Source organism: Sander vitreus, chromosome 18, assembly GCF_031162955.1.
Source record: "Sander vitreus isolate 19-12246 chromosome 18, sanVit1, whole genome shotgun sequence".
Classification (NCBI taxonomy): Eukaryota; Metazoa; Chordata; class Actinopteri; order Perciformes; family Percidae; genus Sander; species Sander vitreus.
Window position 1 is genome coordinate 12,121,021 of NC_135872.1, and position 26,202 is coordinate 12,147,222.

Consider the following 26,202-nt stretch of genomic DNA (forward strand, 5'->3'; position numbering starts at 1 on the left):
ATTTTGATAATCAGCTAATCATTTCAGTCATTTTTTAAGAAAAATGTCCAAAACTCAAACCCAAAGTCGTTGTTGCCTGTCAGATGTGTGTATTTGCTAGTTTTCTTTGTCTTCTATGATATTAAACTAAATATATTTTCATTTTGGACTGTTGGTCGGCAAAAAACAAGCAATTTGAATTGGTCAACTTTGGCTCTACAAAACTGTGATGGATTATTTTCTTAATACTTATAATGAAAGAAAATGTTAGTTACAGCCTTCAGCAGCTTCTTTTTTTTAAAGTCACAATTAATGGATTCTAACATAGTAGAAACCTGTAGCACACCTGTAGTGCCAGTTATACCAAGATGTGTCCTGCAAACACACATTTTACTTGGCTGTGACAGTAAAAAATATTTCTAAAATGAATGCACTACTCGACTTTAATGGTTCTGCCTTTCTTTTTCTGGTGTGTCCCTTTATATTTCTGTGCCTGGCTGTCACTAACATGCCAGGACGTGTCCCAGCTTCCACCTGCGCACAGACCGCTCCGTGCTGTTGGACTGTAGTGTCTCTTTAAAAGGCGATTCCATGCACAGGATCCAGGGGGCTGGTCCTTGATCTACTTGCATGCGCGTGTTTGTGTATAGTGTATGTGTGTAAGTGAGCGTGTGTGTGTTTGTGCAGCGCTGTGTGGAGAGCAAGTCGAGATACAGTAGTAACCCAGAGTGAGGTGGCAGTCTTATTCCACATCGACACTGACTTGACCTGCATACATCCTATCTTTCTCTATATCGCAGAGCGGACTTGAGGAGTGAAAGAGGAAAGAGTCAAGATGGCATCTGAAAGTGGCCGTGGACAATCCGGGATCTAGTCTATTCTTTTTTTTTTTGGTACCACAGAGCACAAGTGACTAGCCGTGCAAGGTATTTCATTTAAAGTGTTGAGAGCGGATTTCTTTCCCACAGAGATGAGGTTTGAGCACTTTCTCCTCAGTCATTGATCTCCAGTGGGTGGATTCAGACAAAGCCTTGCACCAAGACGGGATTTTGTGCAGAGCTCTTAATGATAAGCAAGTAGTGTTTATAATGAAGAACGCTCAGAGACGCGAATAGCTTCATTTAAAGGTTTTGTTATTTCTAAGAAGTAGGCTTGTGTATTGTTGCTTCATTAACAGAAATGGGTTAAACTACACACTCAGCCGCTGTATTGTATGTGTTAGGTTGTTATAACTTGGCTCTAACCGACGTGTTGTCTTTATTTTTTTCTGTCTTTATGTCCTCAACAGGCGTTAATAACTAAGTTGCTCGTGGCCCTGTTAGGATTTCGCTGGTGTGGAATAGCAACAAAGGAGGGGAGCGCGCATTAATGGGACGCGACTTTGACAGCTCCTCATTTCTTGTCTTGTAACTTTATTACCTGGCAGCGGGGGCGAGATTGTGACTGGAGTAGGAGATAATGGCTGAGGCTCCTCTTTCCGACTTGGATGTGGTCATCGACCCGGATTTCGAGCCCCAGAAGCGGCCCAGATCTTGCACCTGGCCGCTGCCACGACCAGACTCGAACGCGGTGAAACCGGAGAGCAATGACACAGATATTATACCTGAGGAAGAGGATGATGAAGAAGACGATAATGCCACCCAAACGGCCATCGGTGTCAATGGCTCTGGCTTGGCGACAGAGGACCAGAGCAGCAACAGCCCCGTGGCCGATGGAGCGCTCTCCTCCCCCGGCCAGGAGAGCGGAGGCTCCCCGCTCTCCGCACACTCCCCGACGGCCACCTCTGGCGCGGTGACCAGCAGCAGCTTGGCTGCCCAGCAGACCCCGAGGAAAGCATCATCTCGCCGTAACGCCTGGGGGAATCTCTCCTACGCCGACCTGATAACCAAAGCCATTGAGAGCGCGCCGGACAAGAGACTGACACTGTCTCAAATTTATGACTGGATGGTGAGATCCATCCCCTACTTCAAAGACAAAGGCGACAGCAACAGCTCTGCAGGATGGAAGGTAAGAGTCGCCCCACTCACCCACCCAGCCCCCCTCCTTCCTCTATCAAAACAAAAACAAAAAGCATGTGGCTTGTAAACCCACTGACTTACACACACAGACTGGCACACGCACACATTTAGCAGTCGCGTTTTTACGAGCGTCTATTTGGAAAGTCTGGCTCTCATTATACCTCTCATTATCATTCAATGGAAATTACAGATCAGTCTTAAAAACGTAGAGAAAATGAGAAAAAAATAATCACATCAGGGAGGCATTTAAGATCATTAATCTCTTTAAGCGTGGGGTTTGGTGACCTACACATAATTATCTCATAAATTGACCAAAACGTGACATTTTATTGCCAGACCTTTTTAAAGACAATACTGTTGCGGAGTTTTCATTGAAATCGCATCAGATGCATTTTCTTTATCTTTTTTATTTGACATTTCTGATCAGTTATGTGTATACTATTCCTCCACATGGCTGGAATTTATGCAACCATAAACGTTGTAACCGGTTTGTCTAGAAACACTGTGGCCTATTGTGAGTGACGCAACTCGTTTATGACTCTCTGAGAATGATAAAATTACATAACAGTTTACTGAACAGCAGCTAATCTGTTAATAGAACAAGGAGCTGGATGTAAACAAAACGATTTAACAATACTGATGTGTGGAAAAGTTTGAATCCTGAAACTTCTCCTAAAGGTATACAAAAAAAACTATGTGGTACACTCACAGTAGTCTTTTTGTGGTTGTGAATAGTGAGATTATAGTCATATAATGTTTTTTGTTTTTATATTTAGAGGCACAATTTGCATCATGCTACTGTAACCACAGTGGTATTGCCCTGTTTCCATTTGTTATGTAAACCTTGGCAGGGATCTATCTCTTGGGTCAGGTAGGCAACTGCCAACGTTGCTAATCCTGCCATGGGGGAATTACATAACTACTGGGTTGCCATGAGTTTAGGTGAGCTGTTAAAGGTAAATCTTTTTGCTAAAGGCAGCTATCTGGTCACCCATAAGACATATGGGACCCACGAAGAGATGGGGAAGGAGTTAGGCACAGAAGGTCAGAGAGCAGAGATTATCAATTTTTAGAGGCTGAGGGACCAGTCCCATGGTGCGTGGAGCCTGTAGGCCATATTTTGTCAGGGCTTCTCAAGTTTTGCTATGTGATATGCTTCAGTGAAGAGCAAAGAGGGAGGTTGTGTGTGTAGCCCCACCAAGTCAAGGCCAAGTTCACCATCAACATGCAGGGCTGTTACTCCTGGAATTTTGAGCATGAGGGCCAGGCTGTCTGTGGTTTAGTGTTACGCATGGCCTGTCAATAAATCTGCAGCTCACAGCCAATGCCTTTTTTAGTTTCTTACAAGAGACTCTTTTCATTACGGACTCTAGTTGTTTCTTCTTCAAACACAGAATTGTGGCAACACATATCACAAATAAGTAAATGGACTGTATTTATATAGCACTTTTCTAGTCTTAACGACTACTCAAAGCGCTTTACATTCACACAGATTCATACGTTGTGGCCGAGGCTGCCATACAAGGTGCCACCTGCTCATCAGATGAACATTCACACACATTTTCACTCCGATGGGAGCAATTCGGGGGTTCAGTGTCTTGCCCAAGGACACTTCAACATAGGAGATACAGTTTAGATAAAGCACATTTACGGAGACTTTTCTTTAGGATGATAGATCTCTGGAGGTCCGAACTGACAAATGGGTTCCTCAGCATTAAGGCCTGAACATGTCACAAGCTGCACTTAGGTTTTAGTAAAACACTGAAACCAAAGACAGCCTGCAGAGCCAGGTGTTCAGAAGACTACCTTGGTACAGGCCCTTTTTCAGAGCCCCTTCGCTCTCCATTTCACTCTCAGAGACTCTTAGGTTTCACCCCCACACAGAGCCGGGTTTGAACACCTACAGTTTCATGCAGCCAGTGCACCTTTGTTGAGGAGATTTGCTGAGCAAATCCTAGTAATCCCCCTGGGTTTCTCTCCCAGGTTCCCACTTACGTCATTCTATTTCATATATTTGTCAGTTAACCATTAGCCCTGGTAAAAGTAGGTTAAGACAGCCAAGCATACCACTAGGACATCTTTTATCACCGGAGATTGTCTTTAACCAAGAGAAGACACTGCACAAGCTTTTAATAGTAACAGAATGTTTGGTCATTTACTTGTTCTTACACAATGAAGAACTCAGTGTACACTATGTCAAAAATGGTTTAACCTTTGATTTTACTTTCTTAAAAATCATTTTAAGGGCTAAGTATTGAACATGCTGTCAACAATCATCAAATGTCTGCTCAGATTTAGGGCTGCAACTAATGATTTAGATCTGAAGCCCAAGATGACATCCTCAAATGTCCTGTTTTGTTCTCAGAGGAGTGAAGAAACCAGAAAATATTCACATTAAAGAAGCTGGAATCAGAGTATTTTTCAAACCGATTAATTGATTAGAAGAGAAGCTTTGGTATGGCGGGGTAGTGACGTGCATCTCAAAATAGCGCCTGTAAACACACCTATAACACTCTGAGTGTGTGTGTGTTTTTTCACCTGTGTGTCTTTGCATAATCGAAAGCTTAGGTGTGTGTGTGTGTGTGTGTGTGTGTGTGTGTGTGTGTGTGTGTGTGTGTGTGTGTTTGTGTGTGTGTGTGTGTGTGTGTGTGTGTGTGTGTGTGTGTGTGTGTGTGTGTGTGAATATTTCTGGCTGCAGTGAACCTTGTGCTCTAGTGTTACTTAACCCTGCTGTAACCAGCTCCCTGTTCCCAGCAGCTGCCCTTTACAGGCCCAGACCTGGTTATGTCACAATGACACTCCACATAAACACACACACAAGTCTGATATTCTCATTTAAGGTCATTATGTTTTAACGGCCTGACACACATTCACAGTACATACAGTTCTTTCTATCTCCAATTTAAGGTGATCCTTAAAGTTTTTAAACTTGGTACACATTCCCACACAGAAAGACATGCTTAGACATATATAGTGCATTCGCCCAGTCATGTTCAGGCTTATCACCAGGGTACATGACCGTGAGCCTCTCCTGAAGGTCTTAATGTATATGTGGGTCTGAAATTAGCTTAACTCATTAGAATTCATTCATGAGATTACTTACTTACGGGTTGCAACGATTCGTGATTGTCAACAGGAAGTTGTTGTTTAACATGTACATTAGTCATTATGTCCTTGTTTACTTGATGGCTATTTGCAGCAGCTCAACCCACGAACCAGTGAGTCACACTAGTGTTAAACACACCTTTTCTCATTTGATCTACCGCTTTACAAAGAGACCAAGGGCAGAGGTTCATACATGGCACAACCATCACACGCACAGATACATACAAAGAGGCTACTGTGCTACTCTACGCACATTCCACCATCTTACTTTGTCTAGACGCGTATAGAAAGCAGGCCCCCATAAGCCCGCTGGGCATGTTGATTATCATTTTAATGGCCTAGCATTCTGAAAGTGTTGATTCTTTTAGGCTGAAATAATGTATTCTTCCAATCAGAGCAGGACGGGGTTGACGAAAGAGAAGGGGCTGCGAAAGATAACAAAAAAACATTCATCCTTTCATTGGCTGTCCATCAATGCAGAGTGGGGTGAGCTTTATGTGTGATAAGATCCTGCTGTCAGTTATGAATATCCCTGCATGGGACATGGCTACTGGTGGCTGGAAATTAAACTTGTAATCATTACCAAAGGTTTACACAAGATGACTGGCCAGAAAGGAAATTCTTATAATACTGAAGAAAATAAAAATAAATAAAAATAAGCTGGAAAAAATGGGCTGTTTGTGTGAATTTGTGTGTGCACTCAGGTACTCAGAACACAATCAGGAGGCCCCTCAGATGGAGCTGGCACTTTGCCAAGCTGAAGGAACTGAAGCAAAAAGGCAATAAAAAGGGGAGTGGAGGAGGGGGGGGGACAGTAGAAGGAGGAGCTGAGGGAGTAAATTAACAAGCTTTGCTCTAAATTTGGTGTATTACAACTGCCCTCGGGCTGTGATTCCCAATGGAGGGGATTGTGGGTGTGTGAGGCTAAAAGGTCGATGGGTTATGGGAACACACCAGCTCCAGACACCCCTCCAAGTCTGAATAGTGTCACCCTGAGCAGTCAGCCTCTGTGTGGAGGCAAACCCCTAGGCTCTGTTCTAGTTCTATTTCCAATCAATGAACACATTTTTCTTTAGATGCCTGAGGAGTTTCATTGTATCAAGATTTTAAATCTGAAAATTGCCTCATAAAACCTCAAACCTGAGCATTACACCTATATGTGATTGTTGAGCATTTCATTCTGAAACATTTTACATTAATGTTCAGCTATAACAGCCTCCACTCTTCTTTGAAGGCGTTCCACGTGATTTTGTGAACCTGGCTGCAGAGATTTGCTCCCAAGAGCATTAGTGATTAGCATTAGATCAATACAACTCTCAGGGACGTGCACAGACATTTGGAGGAGCTATTGCTCTAATCTGGAAAAAAGGCAAAAGTCTCCTAGAGAAACATTAGATTTCTGAATAAGTTCTATAATGTACCTTTAAATTAAGAATACTATTGGACGCAGCATCTATCTTTTTCCTTATCCCGCTTTTACTGACATGGCCCTTTTATAGGAACACTCACCACCCTCATTATGTAGCCTTCTGATTTGTTGAGTGATGCTCCGCATGCTCTCCCTCACTCTCTGGTCTGGAGCCTTGTGGTAGGCCTCATCTTGAATAGAATTATTAGAATCTGAATAAAGTATACTGCACTTTTCACTGCTAAAAAACTGAACACTGACACTAGTGCTGCCAGTTGACATTTAGACTGTGGCTGCACTCAATGATTCTGGTTGAGATAACTAATGTTATGATTTGGCACCATAAATAATATTTAGTAAAAGTATTTTACTCGATCCCCAGGTTCTCAAATGCTCTGTGAACTGGAGCTTTTGATATACATAAAATAATAACTAATTCACAATGCTATACACAGCACAAACACAATTTACTGTGTATTTATTATTAAATGAAACATTTGTTTTTAATGAGTTATTTCCCTACTCCAACTTAAAGAAAATGCTTCTGATAAAATAGGTCTACATCACATGAAATGAATAATGTAGGATGGTTGCTTGACATTATCAAATGCTTCTCTCACAGCTGGCCTGCTGGCAGTTTTAATCCAGCTCTGCAAAGTTGCAGATCTTTTAGCTGCTTCTTTGAGCTTCAGTCATCTTTGTTGTGAAAGCATGCTTAAGCACACAAAACTAACATTAGGCTATACATTTTTTTTTAATGGAAAGTTTATTACATTAACCAATTGGGACATTAATTTATCATCTCATAACAAAATAAGGCGCCTTTCACTTTCACTAACGTCACATCTGATTGTTGGTTGAAAACTCATGTAACATATTGACTGTAAACAACTTATTACCTAGTATGATTCCAGAGCCCAAACCATCCCATCCCTGAGCTTCTCTCTTCTCTACAGAACGCACACTAATGTAACAGACGTAACGTTGTTACGTAAGCCTGCGGCTGCAACATAGGCTGTCATTAGCTTTGGTTGATAACGTAGCATTTTACGTTAATATAAGGCCATGCTGCGCAACGTGATGCAAACGTTACAAGCTGAAGCTGCAGCTGGAGCTGTATTTTTTGATTACTATTCACAAGGCATTTGTCATAATCTCCATAACTCTAAAAACTCATGTGAAGGCAGAAGGGCTTGGCTGTCCATCTTTCATATGCGGTGCTCTGTGTGAGAATATAAACAAAGTCACGTGACTGGGCCAGAGGGCATCGCTGAGGGCAAGATTGGATGATATAGCGATTTAATTTCATTTAACTTTAGTAATGATGGGAGTATTATCATATTGATGCAGCCACCACAGCAAAAAAAAAGAAAGAAAGAAAAGTTTATTTAGGCTCTTTCACCAGAGGGGCAGCTAAGCCAATCAGGGCAAACGGGCAGTTGCCCAGGCAACAATAGCCCGTACCTGTGCACGTCCCTGACAACTCTCATGTCTCTATGGTAACTATGAAGCCAGCAGCCAGTTAGCTTAGCTTAGCACAAAGACTGTAAATAGGGGGAACTAGCTAGCCTGCTCTGTCTGAAGATGAAAACATCTGCCTGCCAGCACCTCCAAAGCTCACTAATGAACACACCATATCTCTTTGTGTAATCTGCACAATAACAGAAGTGTAAAAACTACATTGGCCATAGTGTCAGCACATTCTCTCTTTTTTTCTTTATACCCCTCTATCTCCTTTCTCTCTTTTTCACTATCCTACGGTCTGTCCATCTGTTTATGTGTGAAGTGGACACATAATTTGTCAAATTTTCTGTCCTAAGTAGTCCAGGCATTGGAACGTGCAGACATACAATGATCTAGATGACTAATCTGTTTTAAAGTCTCCTGTGTGTTTGTATTTGTATCTACAAGTAAGAAAAGCATATTTGTGTCTCTCTCATTAGTTTTCCAAGCATTTCCTGCATCCTCACCATCCCAACCATGTCACACTCCCTCCGCACGATCTGTTCTCCTCAAAGACACTTCTCAATTATTCAATGCGTTCGGGATGAATTCAGATCACAGTATTAATTTTAAAGAGCCAGTTCTTGGCTAAAGGCTAACCCTCTTTTACTGTTTCTGTCTCTCTTTCATCACTCTAATTCCTCTTTTTTACTCCCCTCTCTTCCAATCTCTCCCTCTCACATCATCCCTCATTATTTTCCTGCCAGCTCCCTCATTTGTCTAGATGTAAAACACTGTTGTGAGCAAAAAACAAGCTGTCCCCCTGTAGCTTGCGCCTGCTCCTCTGAAGCACAACTCTTGAAATCGGTTGTGGGCTCTAATTAATGGAGATCAATCTTGGGCCTCTGCTCTTGTTACACTCCATACTCCCTTGACTCCTTGTCTTTTTGTGGCCATCATGGCAACACTGCAGCATTGAGACATTATGCCAAGCTGTTGTTGTTGTTGTTGTTGTTGTTGTTGTTGTTAAAATATGCAGATTGTAAAAGAAATCAATGGTCTCAAAACCTTGATGTGGTCCAGCTGGGCTGAGCTGTTTGCAGAAATCCCAGAGTTCGAGGCAGATCTTAGAAATGACTTACAATTGCTCTACTGTACATGATGATGATAGTTAAGACCATACGGGTCACAGGATTTATATGTTGTGTTTTGTGTGTGTCTGAATGTGACAGACACACGCACACAGCAAAAGAGAAACCAGGTGCCTGCACATGCCTCGTCCTTAATAGCATTTTAAAATACAAACAATTATGTCTCACACACTGATAACACACTAATCTTGGGGGCTAGATTTAAACTGGCCTCAAGGACAGTGAGTGTATGCTTTTGAAAGACATACAGTAACTTAAATGAATAGTTTGAAAATTTTAAAAATGTGCTTTTCTGCTTTCTTGCAGAGAGTTAGATGAGAAGATACCAATCTCATGTCATTATGGTCAATATGAAGTGATAGCCTGGGGGGGGTAGCTTAGCACAAAGACTGGAAACAGGTCTGTTCAAAGGTATGTGCCCTCATAAAACCACATGTTGATTTTGTTACATTTGGATAGAGTTAGAATAGTTGTTTCCCTCTGTGTCCAGTCTTTATGCAATATTATGCTAAGCTAACTGGCTGCAGGCAGTAGCTTTATATTAACTATTAACTAAACATAATTCATATTGTATTTTGAGGCAGTAGTGGAGAGGCATATCAGCTACTTTAATAGTCACTGTGCTTCATTTCAAATCCAGTAAGCAAAAATTCTGCAGGAATAATATTACATTTTGTAATATTCAGTTTATCAGTGATAGTGAGCCTGACTGCTTATGCTGAGGCTGTAATTTTCCGCAGCCCGCATGATAAAAAAATTATAGGTGGACTTTTCCCAGAAGATGGACTTTAACTTCATTAGGGGTTTTCCGACCGGAGGGATTTTTGCAGTTCTTAGAACTAAACGTTCCTAGAACACTTTTTTCGTCGTGTTCGAACAGGAAAAGTTTGGGGATTTTTAAGTTCCTTTGGCCGCAGTAGCATACTTCTTTAGCTCCTACTTCAGAGCAGGGTCTTTTCCCTTTTCCAAGGTGTACTTGATTGGTCGAACTTATAAGTCACGCCCACTGCCAACTCAGAACTTGCAGACAGAGCAACAACCAACAACGGGACATTTTTTCACCATCTTATTCATCATTAAATTCACTTCTGACAACGTTTTAGGCGAGAAATTAACTGTTTAGATTTCGAATATAGGCAGTCTTGCGAAAATTGATGCCGAATTGACAATTTGCTTCAAAGTTTTTGGAGTTGAGAAGCTCCATGAAGTGAGGCGACAGCCAGCAAGCGCCTGCCCCGGCCTCTAGCTCGTCGCTCGGCCAGTCATGCTCAGACACCTCACTGTAAGCTGGAAGTCTCTCAGACCGCTCTTGTAAATAAGAGGCTTTTATTTAGCCGTTGACGGTTCGTCGACTGTTGTTTAAATATCACAACACATGTTCATCATAAGATTAACTTTTTAGTCTTTTCGGAGTTAAACTCCACAAGCGTGTCCTGCGGCTCGCCGGCCTTCACACACACACACACACACACACACACACACACACACACACACACACACACACACACACACACACACACACACACACACACACGTCCACAGCGCAGCAGGCAGAGGCGGAGTCTGTTCCGAGTATAATAAAGCCACGTCCGTGTTGAGAAAAACATTACATGAATTACTACGAGGCACAACAGGAACATTCCGACGGCCTCCTCCATGCTGCTGCGTTGTTGTTGTATGTGGCGCTAAGGTCTAGTGACGATGCTATAAAGACCGTTGCCGTGCTTGCGTCACTCCCTTACCCCTCCTACCAGTCCCTATGGCCACTTGGCCAGTGGGAATGCAAACAGAAAAAAAGATTTTGGGGGAGAATAGTTCTTAGAACTGCTTAGAAGTGTACTTTTCCTCTAAAAAGTACAAGTACTATCCGGTCGGAAAGCACCCGTTACTGTACAAAACTAGAGCAGAACTATCATGTTTCAGTATCTTTTCAGAGCCTGTTGAATCACCAACATTTCTGATCCTCAAAGCACCCTCACACTGCAAAACAATTGCTTAGTAGTTTACACAACATGAGATTACACTCATCTTTTCCAACTGATGCTGCATGAAACTAGTGTTCGAGCCAGATAACCGCATCAAAGCACACTGCTGAATTTGCAAGAATTCATCAAGAGCTGGTGGATGGAAATACTGGTAGGTAGGCAAGAAATGCATTGTATTTCCCTAGAAACACAAAACAAAAAAGAAAATGTACAGGAAGTAGAAGTCTCTTTTTAACATCAAGGACAAACCCATAACATACCAGCTCAGTATGGGAGAGCAGAGGACTATGGTGGTTTGTCTTGTAGGTAGAACCAGTCTTTGACTGGAGCACCAGGGCTAATCCTCCCGGCTCCAGGCTTGCTGTTCTGTAGTTGACCCTGAACTTTGACCTCACTGGAGAAAGATAAAGCAAAGAACGGTTTTCTATAGTAGGTTCAAACAAATTACAAGAGGCAGAAAGTTTAAGTGACAGGGAGACTACAGAAATACCAGTCTGACTGGAAAATCATGTTGTGGACATGTCGCTCTGCCACTGGAAAAATAAAGAAAGCATCTATGAAACCTGCAATTGCACAAAAAGTGGGGTCAAAGTGGGAGGCTCTGTGGTTTCAGGGTTGCTGGTTACCAAAGATTGGAGGCAAACTATCTTGCGTTAAAGTTATACTGAGGTCACTGATCTATTGATCTCTAACACTACTGTATGTAAGATATTTTATGAGTTACGAGCAGCTTTAACAGTAAAGGGACTGATGAATTACCAGCATTATGTCTATAGTATGTTGTACCATCAGTGATCACGTGGCCCTGAGTTCTAGGGACTTTCTTATACAATAAATATGTAGATTGTCAAAGAATAGTTTGACATTTTGGGAAACAGGCTTATGTGTTTTCCTGTAAAGAATTAGATGAGCAGATAGATGCAACTCTCACGTGTGCCATAAATATGTGGCTGCAGCCAGCAGCCGGTTAGCTTAGCTTAGTATAAAGATTGGAAACAGGGAAACAGTTAGCTTAGCTCTGGTCAAAGATAACAAACTCCACCCAGCAGCCCCTCTAGAGCTCACATGTTATATCTTATTTGTTTAATCCATACAAAAACTGAAGTGTAAAACCAACAAGCTGTGGTTTTACAGAAGGTTATGTACCTGTCATCCAGCAACTAGCCGATACTCCAGGAAGTTATTGGTCCCTAAAGTGTGTGTGTGTGTGTGTGTGTGTGTGTGTGTGTGTGTGTGTGTGTGTGTGTGTGTTCATATGGCATAGAGGCATGCAAACTTGTGTTAACAGGGCAAGGGAGGGGGGTTGTTACCATAGACTGTGAAAGAAATGGACACAGCGACGCCATACACTTTGACAGAGACCAGTGAAGTCAATTAGAAGCACTTTTCCGGTGATGGCTGAGTGTACTGCGCAGCTGCTGCGCAGCCTCAAACTGAGCTTGATGATGTAGATGTGACATGAGCAACCTGTCTGAAATTTGTCTTCTGGTAGCTGTGCCAAGAGAAATCTGAATCATTCTGAATCTTGCAGAGACAGAGAGCGTGAGTAGGAGCTGTCCATGAGCGTAGGAGTAGGAGCAAAACGTTGCTGAAATATTTTGTTCCGATGCTTTCATGGACTCTCCATGCGCTTCTCCCTTGACTGTATGCCTCCACGTCCCCACGATTGTCTGCGAGCTTCTCCTGACTATATGTAAATTTCTCTACTGTGCGACAGAAAGTCGCGTGGTTATGACACAATCGTTAGCCTATTTTTACAAAAACAGCTGCTACGGGGCCATAATGTGAGATACAAGGTAATGGAGCCTTTTATACATTGTCTTGTTTCTTTAGAAAACAATGGACAAATAGAGTCTTTAAACGTAAAAGTTATTTGCTGTCAAAGTGATGCTAAAATGAATGGCAGTCAATGGAATGCTAGCAGGGGGGGGGGGCTCACAGTTTGGGTGACAGCTGATAATGGAGCGACCCACTGAACAGATCTCTCCTCCCCCTTTCCTTACACACACACACGTACACACTTAAGCACACACATACAATCAGACTGCACATAACCGTTCTGGCCTTGCTTCTCAGTTTCTCAGATAACCACATTGCTGAAGTGGGCCCCTTGCCTCTCTGCCACCTCCTCCTCTGTAATCGACTCTGCACCACCATACACACCATCATACCATACACACCCGCTGTGTGTGTTTCTCAGCCATATTTTCACAAGTCATTAATAGTGTGTATATTTTATGAGGCAGGAGTTATTAAATAAATATGCTTTTGTTTATTTTGGGAGATGTAGAAGCAGGTGAAGATCTGAGCATCTCCCTCTCTGTCCTCTGTCATCATCCGAACTCTGTCAACAGTCAACAGCGCGTGGCAAATTTGAAGAGATTGTCACTGAATTTGGCTCACCAATGCGACTCTTGGCTTTTAAACTTTAATTTGTTTTCTTCTGAGCCTGTCTCTTTAAATTACACCACTCCACCTATCTGGCAACTCTGCAAAGGACAGCCTGAGCTATTGTTCCTGATTAACATTTAATTGACTACAATAAAGCTTTCTTTGTCAGAGGAGGGAGGCAGAAGAAGAGAGGTGGGGGGCGGGGGTGAAAGTGATGTGCTACTGACATATGATGGAGGAAATGTAAATCATAAAGGCTTTTTTTGGGGCTTTTTTGGCTAATTCAAAGTAGAGATAAATGGGGCGACCTCTGGCGCCCCATGTATGCGTAGTCCTTCGCAAAGGCCTGGTTTGAATAAATGCTTAATAGTTTTGTCAATAAGTAAAATACTGAATGCCCATCTCAGTTTCCCACAGTCCAAGGGGGACCTCATCAAATGTCCAACCAACAATCCAAAATCCAAAAATATTCAGTTTACAATGATACAAGAAAGCAGAGACAAGCAGCACATCCTAACATTTCTGGAATTAACAAATATTAAAACAATTAATCAATTATATTTTTTTTGTTCAAACAACAATGTTAAACCTAAAGATACTTTTTACAGTTCAGAGGCTAGAACCATCAAATTACTTACTTATTACTTAAACCATTCATTGATTATCAAAGATTTCATGTTCATGGTTTTAACCTGATTTCCATAGTTGTTTTGCAAAAAGCTCGAAGAGTTTTTACATACTCTTTAGACTCCAGAGTTACAGGTGGAAGCTCTTCAACCACAGAGATGACACTCCCAGATTTGATAAGCAAAGATTGAGAGTGCCATCAAGCAGCCAGCCTGTCAGCCACCTGTTCAACCCACAGGCTTTCTATCTGGACACACAGGATTCTCTTTGTCTCTGTGAAATCCTATAGGTCAGAGTCACACATACAAAGCATGTCAGTTTCTGGTATGAATTACACAGCTCGAGATGTGTTGCTGTACACATGCTGGGCTCCAATGTTCCACATCCTCCATGCATCATTAAAACTAAGGAATTCTGTTTTTAGTTCCTTCTGGGAATCTGATAAGAGTTCCCATAATTTTCCTATGGCGATTTGTCTGCACAAAATACAGTCTCCTACTCAGATGTTTGCATGTAGCTGGCGTTTCGCAGTCCATTGTGTTAGTCGGCATCAAGGTCCCACACACACACCAGCCTCTTAGCACTAATCCCACGCTTCATGGCCCACAACTGGCCCTGGACTTCTAAGATTGTATGTATGTGTGTGTGTGTACGTGTGTGTGTGCGTGCGTGTGCATGTGTGGAGGCGGGTTACTGTGGGATGAAGGCAAGCCATTGTTGAGCCTGCTTTAGCCACTAAACACCGAAACAGAAAGTCGAGGCTGATGGAAGAAGCTACATCAAAGAGCGTGTGTGTCTTTATGTGTTCATTTCTGGGAAAAATCCCTTTTTTTTATCTTGTGCGATTTATGATTTCCACATGTATCAAATGTGAAAATGTCACTGCTTGCACAGAGGCTAACTGCGAGGGTACAGTGAAAACACACGAAGGGGTGGAATTTCAATTAGACTATTTTTCTTTCTCAAATCACTCTTTAAAAGCTGGCAACCATCTGCTCTGGGGCGCTGCAAGTTGAAAACAAGATCTGAGATCCATTGCATGCACTCATCATCTTTTATCTTTTGGTTCAGTCATGCGATACACTTTTCATACCTTATACTTTTCACATAAAGTCAACGTCATGTAAAATATCTCAACATCTACTTGATAGATTGGTAAATATTTTTGTACTGACATTTGTGCCAGACGATGAATCCTAATGATTTAGGTGACTTTCCCTCTAGTGTTACCATGATGTTGACATTGTGGTTTTGAGTTAAACGTCTCAACAACTATTGGATGGATGGCCATGAAATTTGGTACTACATTCATGTTCCCTACAGCATGAATTATAATAACTTTGGTAAGCGATTTATGTCTAATCTAGAACCATCATAAGGTCAAAATTTCAGCATTGGCATTTAGCTTAAAGCACCACTGTTCTTACAGTTTTTCTCAATCACTTTGGCACATTTACTGAAACAAACTTACAATTGTCAAAACTCTAAGTACAATCCTCACACCACGTGGTATATTGAGCACATCACTATGTGACCTGCAAAAGGTGATTATCAAAAAAATGAACTCCTGTTTCAAATGTAAATTAATCCATCAATGAATAAATCATTGCCATCAAAACAAAAGGTTCCTTTATCATTGCTTAGATCAAGACAGTCAAAATCCAAAGACATCTTGTCAAATGATACTGTACTTTATAAGTGTGATAGTTACCCACTCTGTAATATTGTCCAATTGCCAACATTGTATATTTCGGCAGCTAAATAGTATTGATGTCCGCCATGGCACACACTATACTTGCTCAATGTATGTACACATAAGCCAACCAAGAATACAGACAGGGAGCTTGTACATAAAAAAAGATATACAACAGAAAAATGATCAGGAATTGTTGTGCAAGATGTGCAAAAAAAAATTGCCAATTGTATCGCCATCACACCTGATATCCTCCCTTGCAATGCAACGAGGGAAAAACTTTTTGCATGACGCAGCCACCCAATGACAAATGACTACAGTCATGTGAACAACTGACCTAATGTTCCTATAAATAGTCATATAGTTTGACGAAGATTAATAATCATTCAACGATTGTCCCAAAGCGATTGAGAAAAACTGTAAGAACAGCCTCACAGAGCCACAAGCACATGTGGACAGCTGAGACACATCACCATCATCACCAGCTGACCACTTGCGTAACTGCCAACGTCACTTTCTGTTAATACTTCCACACTCTCACCAGTCATGTTAGCGGTTGTGTCTGTACTGCTGGAGATATTGCTGTCAGCAAAATCCAACACATATCCGTCCATAGGGTAAAACGATGGACGGTGACGCAACACTTCGTCCAACTCGTCATAAAATGTGCTTTTATTTTAAGTTATAGAGCGTTGGCCCGCTGTCACCAAAACAACTACAACGTCCTGCATTGATGACATATTTTCCTGTCACATCCTTGTTGGGGATGCATCAGGATGCATTAGTTTTTACACTACAGAAGAAATGTGTCCCAGAACAAAACTGGTTTAAATGATCAGATTACAATGCGTCTTGGTGGTTGTTTACACTTTAGCACTGTCTACTTGTGATCCAATCGCCCAAGATGCATTTTAAAACCAAGTGTGAGACATCCCTCAGATCTGTAGATACTAGATGGAAGTCACCTCTTTTAACAGATTTGGTTCTTAACTTATGAGAGGATGAGGCCTTGTATCAGTGGAAGAACTTCCAGATTTTCTGTGTCTTGTCATTTTGGGATGAAAATGCTAGGCCAAGTCACAACCCAGATTAGGAGGTCACTGTTGATCTGAGGAGCTGGGCCTCCTTTCCTTTTCATTTCTCCTTTCCTTTCTTCTTATCTGTTATCGTTTATGAGGCCTTGGTAAACCTTTGTGTTTGCACACCTGGGTTTTATAAGAGACGCTGGGGGTTGATAAGGGTCAGCAGATATGCCTGCAGAGCGCAGCAGCAGCAGATACAGGTCGATCTAATAAGCATGCCACTACGTGTTTGCTGACAGTGCACAAACTGACTTGACCTTTAGCCAAAAACCAAAAGTTTGTTTTATTGGGAAAACCCTGAGAGATGAAGAGCTGACAGAAGAATCTTGCACATGAATCTGAGGTTGAGTCTGTGGAGTTAGTTACAAAATTATAAAGGAGAGACATATTCAATTTAAAATTAGAATGGACGAAAACGGTATAACTACTTATGTTGCGCAAACATGTCAGCTTTCAATTGTGCGTAAGAGTGCTCTTGAGTGTGCATAGATTCTATTTTTACCTAAGAACAAATCCCAAATAAGAAAACATTGGTGAATGCCAGAATCTTCGTGAAAACTGCGTAAGTGGGGTAAGAACGTTTGGTGAATGAGGCCCACTGAAAGGAAAATGCTGTATGAATAGTTAGAGCACTCTGCTGCAACCATTAGTGGACGCATATTTCGCTCTTTGCTTTTCTATGTTCTTCTGTCCCTCTCCGTCTATCACCACGTGCTGTGTGTGTGTGTGTGTGTGTGTGTGTGTGTGTGTGTGTGTGTGTGTGTGTGTGTGTGTGTTATTGCTTATGGGGGCATGAAATCGGTCTAAATGGCACAATGGGCACCGCTCTACCCAGACATAGAGCCTTCCTCTTTGTTTTAGACACTCTTCCTTAGCCCTTCCTTCATATTCACCCTGTGTGGCAGTGTGTTTGTAGGCATTACGGATGTATGCATGTGTGATTTCTCTCAACTTGTAGCTCATCCCACAGCGACCTTCATCCCAACCAGCGAGCCATCTGTCCATCAATCACTTAGTCCCTCTGTTCTGCTGAGGAGAGTAACCAATACCCAGATACACTGACCTTAAGACCTGGAGGGTCTCAAAATGGCTCCACGGCCAGAACAGAATATAGAACTGAATACACACATAAACACAAATACACATTTGGAAGGAAGCAAGCATGCAGCAGTATACATATGTAACATGCATTTACACACAATAAACTAAATAACTAAACCCAGCCATGCAGACCTTCTCTAGTGCACGTTTTGTTTTTTAATATGGAGGGGCCCTGATAGTAGTGTGTAGTATAGTGTAGATAGTAGTGAAGGCTTTGTGTATACTACTATACACAGAGGGGGCTGGGCTAATGCAGGGGAAAGCCCTGGCTTCAGCTGTTGTACATTTTCCCCCAGAGAGATCCTCACTTTCCCTGCACAGCCAACTTTCTCTCCTGCTTTCCTTTCTGGAAGAAGCCTTCAGGTCACCGTGACATGTGAGCTCTCAAAGCAACAGAGTTCTTCTCTATCTACCTCCATTTCTTGTGTCATTCCCTCAGCATATTGGTGGTGGGGGATGGGTACGTACAGTGTTGGAGCTCATGTGATCATGCTGGAAAGTCAAGCAAGCAGACAGTATGTGGAGTCCCTCCATATTACAGTTACTATCTATGTAAAATACTACACATACAGGCAACTGTAGCCTAGGATAATTAAAGGGATAAAAGAAATCTTCCCTTCAACACGTTGTTTAGTGGTGTTTTTTGAAGCATCAGTGCTTCATAATCTTGAGTATAAGCATACAGAAGGAGATCATTGTAGACAGCTCAGTGGAACAAAAGGCATTGCAGCCAGAAAACATCATGCATTTTGAGCAAAGGTCACCTTCTAACAACTCTTTTTGCTTTATCACTATCAACAATACAGTACTATCTACACCTGCAGTGGAAAGAGACAAGTTCAGACACACTCTTTTTTTACGATTGTCCAAATGCATCATGGGAAATTTAGGAAATAACTAACTCAAACAGAAGTAGCAATATCTGCAATAAGCTGATATCGGTCATTATATTGACTTTGATGATTTACTCAAGTGCATTGTCAGCAGCTGCCACTCTGATATGCAGAGTGCATTATTTTTGCCCCGATACATTCTCAGCATGATCTGTTAAGGCCTGGGTATCCTTGAAAATTACCTGTTTGTATGAAGTGTTGTCCGACCCAGTGTTTATAGCTGTTTCAAATGGCGACACGTGAAGGCAGGGTGAAAAGTCTGCCACATAAAGAAGTGAGACACTGAACACTATAACATGCTTCTGTAAGGTCCCACATCCTTGTATCACTGTAAGAGCGCTCTGTAATGGTGCCGTGCTCAGGCTGGAGGGTCACAGCACCCCACCACCCCTCTCACTTTCACAGTACAGTCTAATTATCCTGGACACCTCACTCTGGAGAGACCTTAGCGGGTTAAGTGCAGTTCATTTTTTTTGTTTCAAATAGATGGGTCAATATTGGTCAGGAATCCATTTTCATATGAGCCCTTGAGTCAATGCGTGCATTATTCATGAAGACCCATCACCCCTGATAGGCTCAGCTGTCCACTGAAAAGGAGGAGGGGGGGGTGTAAGCCAGACCTGTGCTGACCACTGTATCCTCGGGGATGGATTATCATTGTGCAGTGACATCACTGTGTGGTTGGAAGGCTTTTAGTCTGATTAATGAACTCTGTGTGTGTGTGTGTGTGTGTGTGTGTGTGTGTGTGTGTGTGTGTGTGTACCAGATACAGATCTGATGTGTGAGAGTGTTTTTGAATGTGAATATATGTACGCTCCAACTTAGTGCAAGCATGTTTAAATGTGTTTGTCTCTGCACACCCAATGATTCAATTCCCATCTTGACATATTTTAGCTTTTTGTCTTCCCTCTACTTCCCATAATCCATCATTTCCAGAGTGTTGGCTCTGTTGTAGGAGCTGTTCAAGCCTCTATCTCTTTAAATATGGGTTAGTGTGCCTCACGGTGCACCTCCCCGCTGCCCCCTCTTTTTCCTTCAGTTTACCTTTCTTGGCTTTTTTATTGTCTCGCTTTTGAGACTCTTTCCCTCCTTCCCTTTTGTTGCCACCACAGCAATATGATGGCACATAGAACAGAATAGAAAAGAATAGAAATGCATTATCTGTATTAGACTTAAATAAAAATGCTTATGTAAGGTTTTCTCTTAGTGCCTGCAGTTAGTTGGCTGCAGGTTTAACTTTCCATTGTGCTTGGTGCCAGGGATGCCCTCATCCTCTCTGTGTTGGTATTATGCTGTCAAAGGTGTGGGTTTGTGTATAAGAGTTGTGCGCATGTAGAATGTTCACATTATGTGTAGTTTGGTGTCTGTGTGTTTGGACAAGAGTTATCTCAGTATCTCTGTCTTCAGGCTGTGTTTAGATGAGCTCAGTGTTTCTCTCATCAGTCTCAGTCACTGACATCTACAGTAAAGTTTTATTGGTAGTTTTATTTGGCACAAAGTCCACCTACATGTGTGGTTTATTTATTTATTTATTTATTAAGTACATATAATAAGAAAACATCTAATGCAGTAACAGCTCCTATATATATCATGGAATTATGAGGTTTAGCAGCTAATGTATGATTAGTCACGAGGTGGATAACTGCTAAAAATGGACAGCAGAGCAAGTCATTTCAATGGTGCTGAATAAAAACCACAAAGCCTCAAAAAGTTGACCGTTGAGGAATTCTGCATATTTAAAGTTTAATTACAGCTTTTGACTGACTGGCACCTGGCATTAGAATGCATCTCCACATGCGTCTTGAGTGACCACTTGTGATCGGATGTTTTTAACCGGCGGGAGCAGCAATGCATTTCCCATGCGTTGTCTGCCAGAAATTAAAAGAAGAAGAAATCAAAACAATACAGACTGGGTCTATTTCTTGGCATGTTCCAGGCAAACCAAATCACCCAACATGTTTGATGCACTTGTAATATATCTCTTTGGGCTTTTCGACATCGTGGCAAAAAGCCAGTTTACGTAATTTGAGAACGCTACACTTTTGCAGATTATGTAATTTGAGTAGGTGGTCCTTCAATGTGGCCCAGGACACATTCACGCACACACTGCTAAAAGAATGTGGCACAGTCCTCAGTGTGTCTTGGGTGCATTGACACCTGTACTTAGAGCTGTCCACCTGTGATCGAATCACCCAAGACACATGTTTATGCAAGGTGTGAACAGGGCCTCTAAGAGGTAAATGTTGATGTTGATGATTATCTGTCAGCTGCAAATGGGGGCGCACAGTCGTGACGCAATTGTCACAGGTCGCCGTAGCTCATAAACAAGCAATGACAACAGGAATGTTTTCAGCTACATTGGAGATGAATGACTGACGATTTGAAAAAGATGGATATGTGGCAAGACTTCGAGGTGCGGGAGCTTATGGCTGTCCATAGTGAGGTAAAAAATAAGTGGCAGATGACTGGGACAGTAAGGGAAAACATAGCGTATGCAAGCATAACAAGGCTAACGTTATTGAATGAGAGAGGCATTCGCCGTACCCAGAAACAGGTCACAAACAAATTGAAGGCACTGAAAGAGCAGTACACAAAAGTTCATGACCACAACAAAAAATGGAGTGGTGTTGGGCGAGTGGACTGGCAGTACTACAATCTGTGCAACAGTATTTTCAGACACACTGCTCTCGCTAATCTGGTCCAGCTCAGGTCAACAACTTTTACATAAAATTGCATGATTTTTTTTTGCTGTATAATTTTGATGCTACTGTCTAAATGTTACAACCACAGTCCAACAGTACAAATAAAAAAATATATAGTTCTGGTGGTGTACAGTTAGAGTGGAATATGCGAGATTAGCTGTTTACTGACTATGAAGTGTAAATCCCCCACCCCTTTCCAGCATGTGAGTAATTGGTATGCATTGTCCCAGGTTGTGACCCAGGTCGTATCTGAATGGTCATGACCAGGGATCAACCTGTGTTAACTAGCTTGGTTTGAATTGACAAAAGAAGAGTTGAACACGGGTCAGATAACCCTCGACTGACCCTGGTCATTGTTGTCAAAGAGATAAATAGAGAGCGAGAAGTTGGGGCACAGACTTCTCAGGCTCAGAAAAGGCTAGCCTGGGCCTTGGGCTGGGAAAGGAGCAAGGACAAATATGGAGCACTAATCCACTCTTTAACATTAGCCAGTATTAGCCTTCATCCGTCTGTAGTTGTAGTGCCATAAGACACTGAGGCCGAGAGCAAACGAGGAAGGGAAAAACGTTTATTTTTGTGTCTGAGCCACATTTTGCCTCCACGCATTGCCTTTCTATTTTTTGTCTCTCAGCCTCACTCCCTTCTGTCTCTTTCTTTCGCTCATTTTCTGTGAATCTCATCTGTCAAGCTCACCCTTTCTCTCTCTGTCTCTCTCATTCTCTCTGCCCCTGTAGGATTACTGAAAACTGTATGGAGACAGTGCAAGAGCTCTGCGGAGAGCGGCCAATGCCATTGGCTGACTGGCACTCCACCCCCACTCTTGATTGGCCGTAGGCCTTAACTTAAGATTCAATCAGCTGGGTGGAAGTGTATGTAGGTCAGTGTGTAGCGATGTGAGCCTTTACTCTCTATCTGTTCCCCTCCTCCACCACCTCAACCGGCTGTGTTAATTGGCCACGTTCCAACTTTCAAACCCAGAGAGACTTGAGGCAAGAGAGGAAAGGGGGAATAAAGCAGGGAGGTTAAAAGAGGAAGGGAAGTTGAAGAGGCGACGGGGAGGAAAAGGAAGAGGGCAGAGGAGCGTAGGTGGGGGAAGGGAATGATTTAACATGGGGTGCCCTGTTGCACTCAACAGTGCAATAGTACAGTGTGTTAGTCAGTCAAACACACACACACTATTCAAACAGACGACTCCTGGTGAACATCGCAGCGCATTATATTTATTTTCTCTCTGTTTGAATGTGAGAAGAGATGAGGGAGAGAGGGAAAGGGACAATACAGTATTATGAATAAAGGGTGGCATGAAAGAAGGAAAAGAGATAAGGATGCTGGCTTGATTATGCTACCCAGTTTAGCCTGTGAGTTTCCCCGCTGCTGGCTCCTCACCCAGACAATCAGACTAGACTGATCACAGGGCATCCTCACAGACTTGTGGACCACAAATGACTTAGATAGAGGATCGTTTGGTTATCTAATCTGCTGGGTTGTGACTTTGTGGACACTGTACACCCATTAATACAGAGTACACAGCAATCCTGCCACAGCTACCCTACACGTCCTATTCTAGCTTTTAAAGTGTGTGTGCTGTCCAAAGATAAACTTGCTTGGCTACACCAGTGAATAATTCACGGTAACCCAAATTCTTCTACAGTGCTTACTCTACCCCTAAGTGCTCCCACGCAGACACAGAAACACACACATACAAGCACCCCCTGTAAGTGATGGTCCCTAGGCGTTGCCTATAGTAGTCTAACCCAGATAAGCAGACTGTGAAAAGCAGACAAAATAAAGTCTTGTACACTTCACTTTACTACTCCCTCTGCAGCTGTGTCTGTCTGCATACTTCACATTAAAAGCACCCAGCAGCAGTTTCTGTTCTCTGTAGCCCTCCCTTTCCACGTCTGTCTGTATCTCTATCTACACATCACGCCCTTTTACACCCGTATGCATTTTCTTTTATTAGGAACCCATCATTTCGTACAGTAGCACTCATTGCATTTTAGATGTAGCCCTGCCCACGCAAAGTAATTCCTGCCTGTCTGGCTTTCTCGATTTCCTTTTTTAAATCTCGTCTCTGTCTTCTTCTCACTCTGCCCTAGCTTTGAACTTATGGTGGATGTAGCCGACTCTTCCCCACCCACCCACAATTATGCACATGCACGCGCACGCACACACACACACACACACACACACACACACACACACACCCTAACCTGACTTTACTCTCTTACTCACCCAGCTACTGACCCACTTACTGTGGAATAGAGCACCAGACAGACGGCAGGCTTTTAACTCCAGGGCACTCTGGGAAAACTAAGCTAAAAACACCAAAAGATGCATACACACTCAGATACACACACACACACACACACACACACAGTGGACAAGCTTGCTCAGAGTCTGATGATGCAGACGATGGAACGTACAGTCTACTTTGGCGCCATCAAGTAGTCCCATACTGGTTGGCCCAGTGATGTCATCACTTGACACATCAGCATACCTGGAAATGCAGACAGTCACATCTGCTTTATTATATTTGTGAGGACCTTCATTGAACATACTCTAGTCTCTGCTTTCTGCTATTTGAATAGTTCAACATTTTTGGAAATACACTCATTTGCTTTCTTGCGGAGAGTTAGATGAGAAGACAATCTCATTCACTCCATTCGTTATAGAGCTGGAACCAGCACAAAGTTAGCTTAGCTCAGCATAAAAACTGGAAATGGGGGAAATAGCTAGCCTAGCTCTGTCCAAAAGTAACAAGATCCACCTATCAGCATCTCTTAAGTTCACTAAAAACTATATCTTGTTGTTTAATCCGTACACAAACCAAATTGTAAAAAAGCCAGTTTGTGGTTGGATATGTTATATGATGATGATGATATGTTTGTTATCAATGTGATTTTGCCAGGCAAAAAAAAGTCTGGCACATAACCCCTCCATAAAATCTATTTTTTTTGTTTTTGTATAGATTAAACAAACATGAAATAACATGTTAATTAGTGAGCTTTAGAGATGCTGGTTGACAGATGTTATTACTATGTGCAGAGCCAGGCTAGCTGTTTCCAGTCTACAGTATATGCAAAGCTAAGCTAACCAGCTGCTGGTTTCAGCTCTATATTAAACAGACAGATATGAGAGTGGTATCAATCTTCTCATCTAATTCTCTGCAAGAAAGCAACTGAGAGTAGTTCTCAAATTGTCAAACTATTTGTTTAATGTCTAGCTACTACTTTAGCCCTAAAAGTGTAAAGGATATTGTTCAGTATATAGCAACAGTCATAGAAACACACACACACACACACACACAATGTAATATATAGACTGTGGCCACACCTTAAAACTTAAACACACATTTTGGCTGCTGACTGCTCGTGCCGCACCATAGTGACTGGGGCGAGGTCAGCACGTGAAATCAGAGGGGTAAAAGTCAAGTCAAGTCAAGTTGGATTTTGCTCTGACATTGCACATCGGACACCTGAAACCACTTTTCTTGTACAGGCTGCAGCATGTTCTGTGTTGCAGTTCATTTATGTTGTCTGAAGCAATGTAAACTTGTTGCATGAACAAGCCGTGCGTTTGGGTCTAAGTGCTCAATCAGCTTTGAGGTGAGGTTTAACCAGAAGCGTTTGTGTGTTTGCTTTTATCAGCATGTGGAAGTTGTGGTTCTGAGGCCTGCTGGGGTGATCTCTAGCTCACCAAGTAAGAGCGTGCACCCCATGTAGGCTGAGTCCTTTACAGCGGCCCAGGTTCGAGTCCGACCTGTGGCCCTTTGCTGCGTCTTATCCCCCATCTCTCTCCCACCTTTCCTGTCTATCCACTGTCACTAAAGGGAAAAAAAATGCCCCAAAAAATAATCTTAGTCTGTCTTAGTCAGCTCTTTCTATTTCTCTCGTTTTTTTCCTCCACTCTTCCTTTCTTCTTCCCCTTTTTTCCCCTCTTCGGTTTACAAGGCCTTCGCACACAAGCTGCAAAGGCTTACCAGACACACCCCTTTCAGAAGCACTGAGCCCTACTGCTCCTCAATCACCCCACTGTGTGTGTGTGTGTGTGTGTGTGTGTGTGTGTGTGTGTGTGTGTGTGTGTGTGTGAACATTTGAGCATTCAAAATCTCACACTTACTACCCACTCTGCCTCCTCAGAGAAAAGAAAGTGGAGTAGGAAAAACAAAAAGAAAGGTGGAAAGAGGAGCGTGGGGTGGAAAGGAGAGGCAGATTGAGTGATTGCTGCTCACACAGAGAGGGAGAAAGACCCAGAGAGCAGGGTTTTGGCCTGCAGCCAGCTAGTGCCACCATACAGCTTTTGTGCAGAGAGTTGACTTAGAAAGGACCTTTCAGAGAGGGAGAGAAAAGAGTGGTAGATGACAGAAAAATACTGAAATGGGGCAATGAGAGGACGTCAGAGCAAGAGGAGAAGGGGCAAAATAGGAGGAGAAATAATCACAAAAGACAGCTGTAAGGAGAGGACAGACAGATAATGAGAAAGGAGAAAAATGAGGAATGGGAGGAGGGTTTAAAACAGATGATAGAGACTCATTTATGAGTCTGTACTGTAGATTAAAGAGATCAGGCCACAGATACACCATTCTATCCCTGCCTTGATCCCTCTTTACCCTCCCACAAAC

The 26,202-nt window shown here is 42.4% G+C and overlaps 1 protein-coding gene across 1 annotated transcript in view; it reads left to right on the forward strand.

The window, feature by feature from the left end:
* The first annotated feature begins 604 nt into the window (after positions 1 to 604).
* The window catches only part of foxo3b (forkhead box O3b), a 50,989-nt gene continuing 25,391 nt past the window's right edge, over positions 605 to 26,202 (forward strand). Inside the window, exons 1-2 of the mRNA XM_078274173.1 lie at positions 605 to 905; positions 1,268 to 1,986. Coding sequence (XP_078130299.1) covers positions 1,438 to 1,986 — 549 coding nt within the window. The 5' untranslated portion in view covers positions 605 to 905; positions 1,268 to 1,437. The remainder of the gene's footprint in view (positions 906 to 1,267; positions 1,987 to 26,202) is intronic.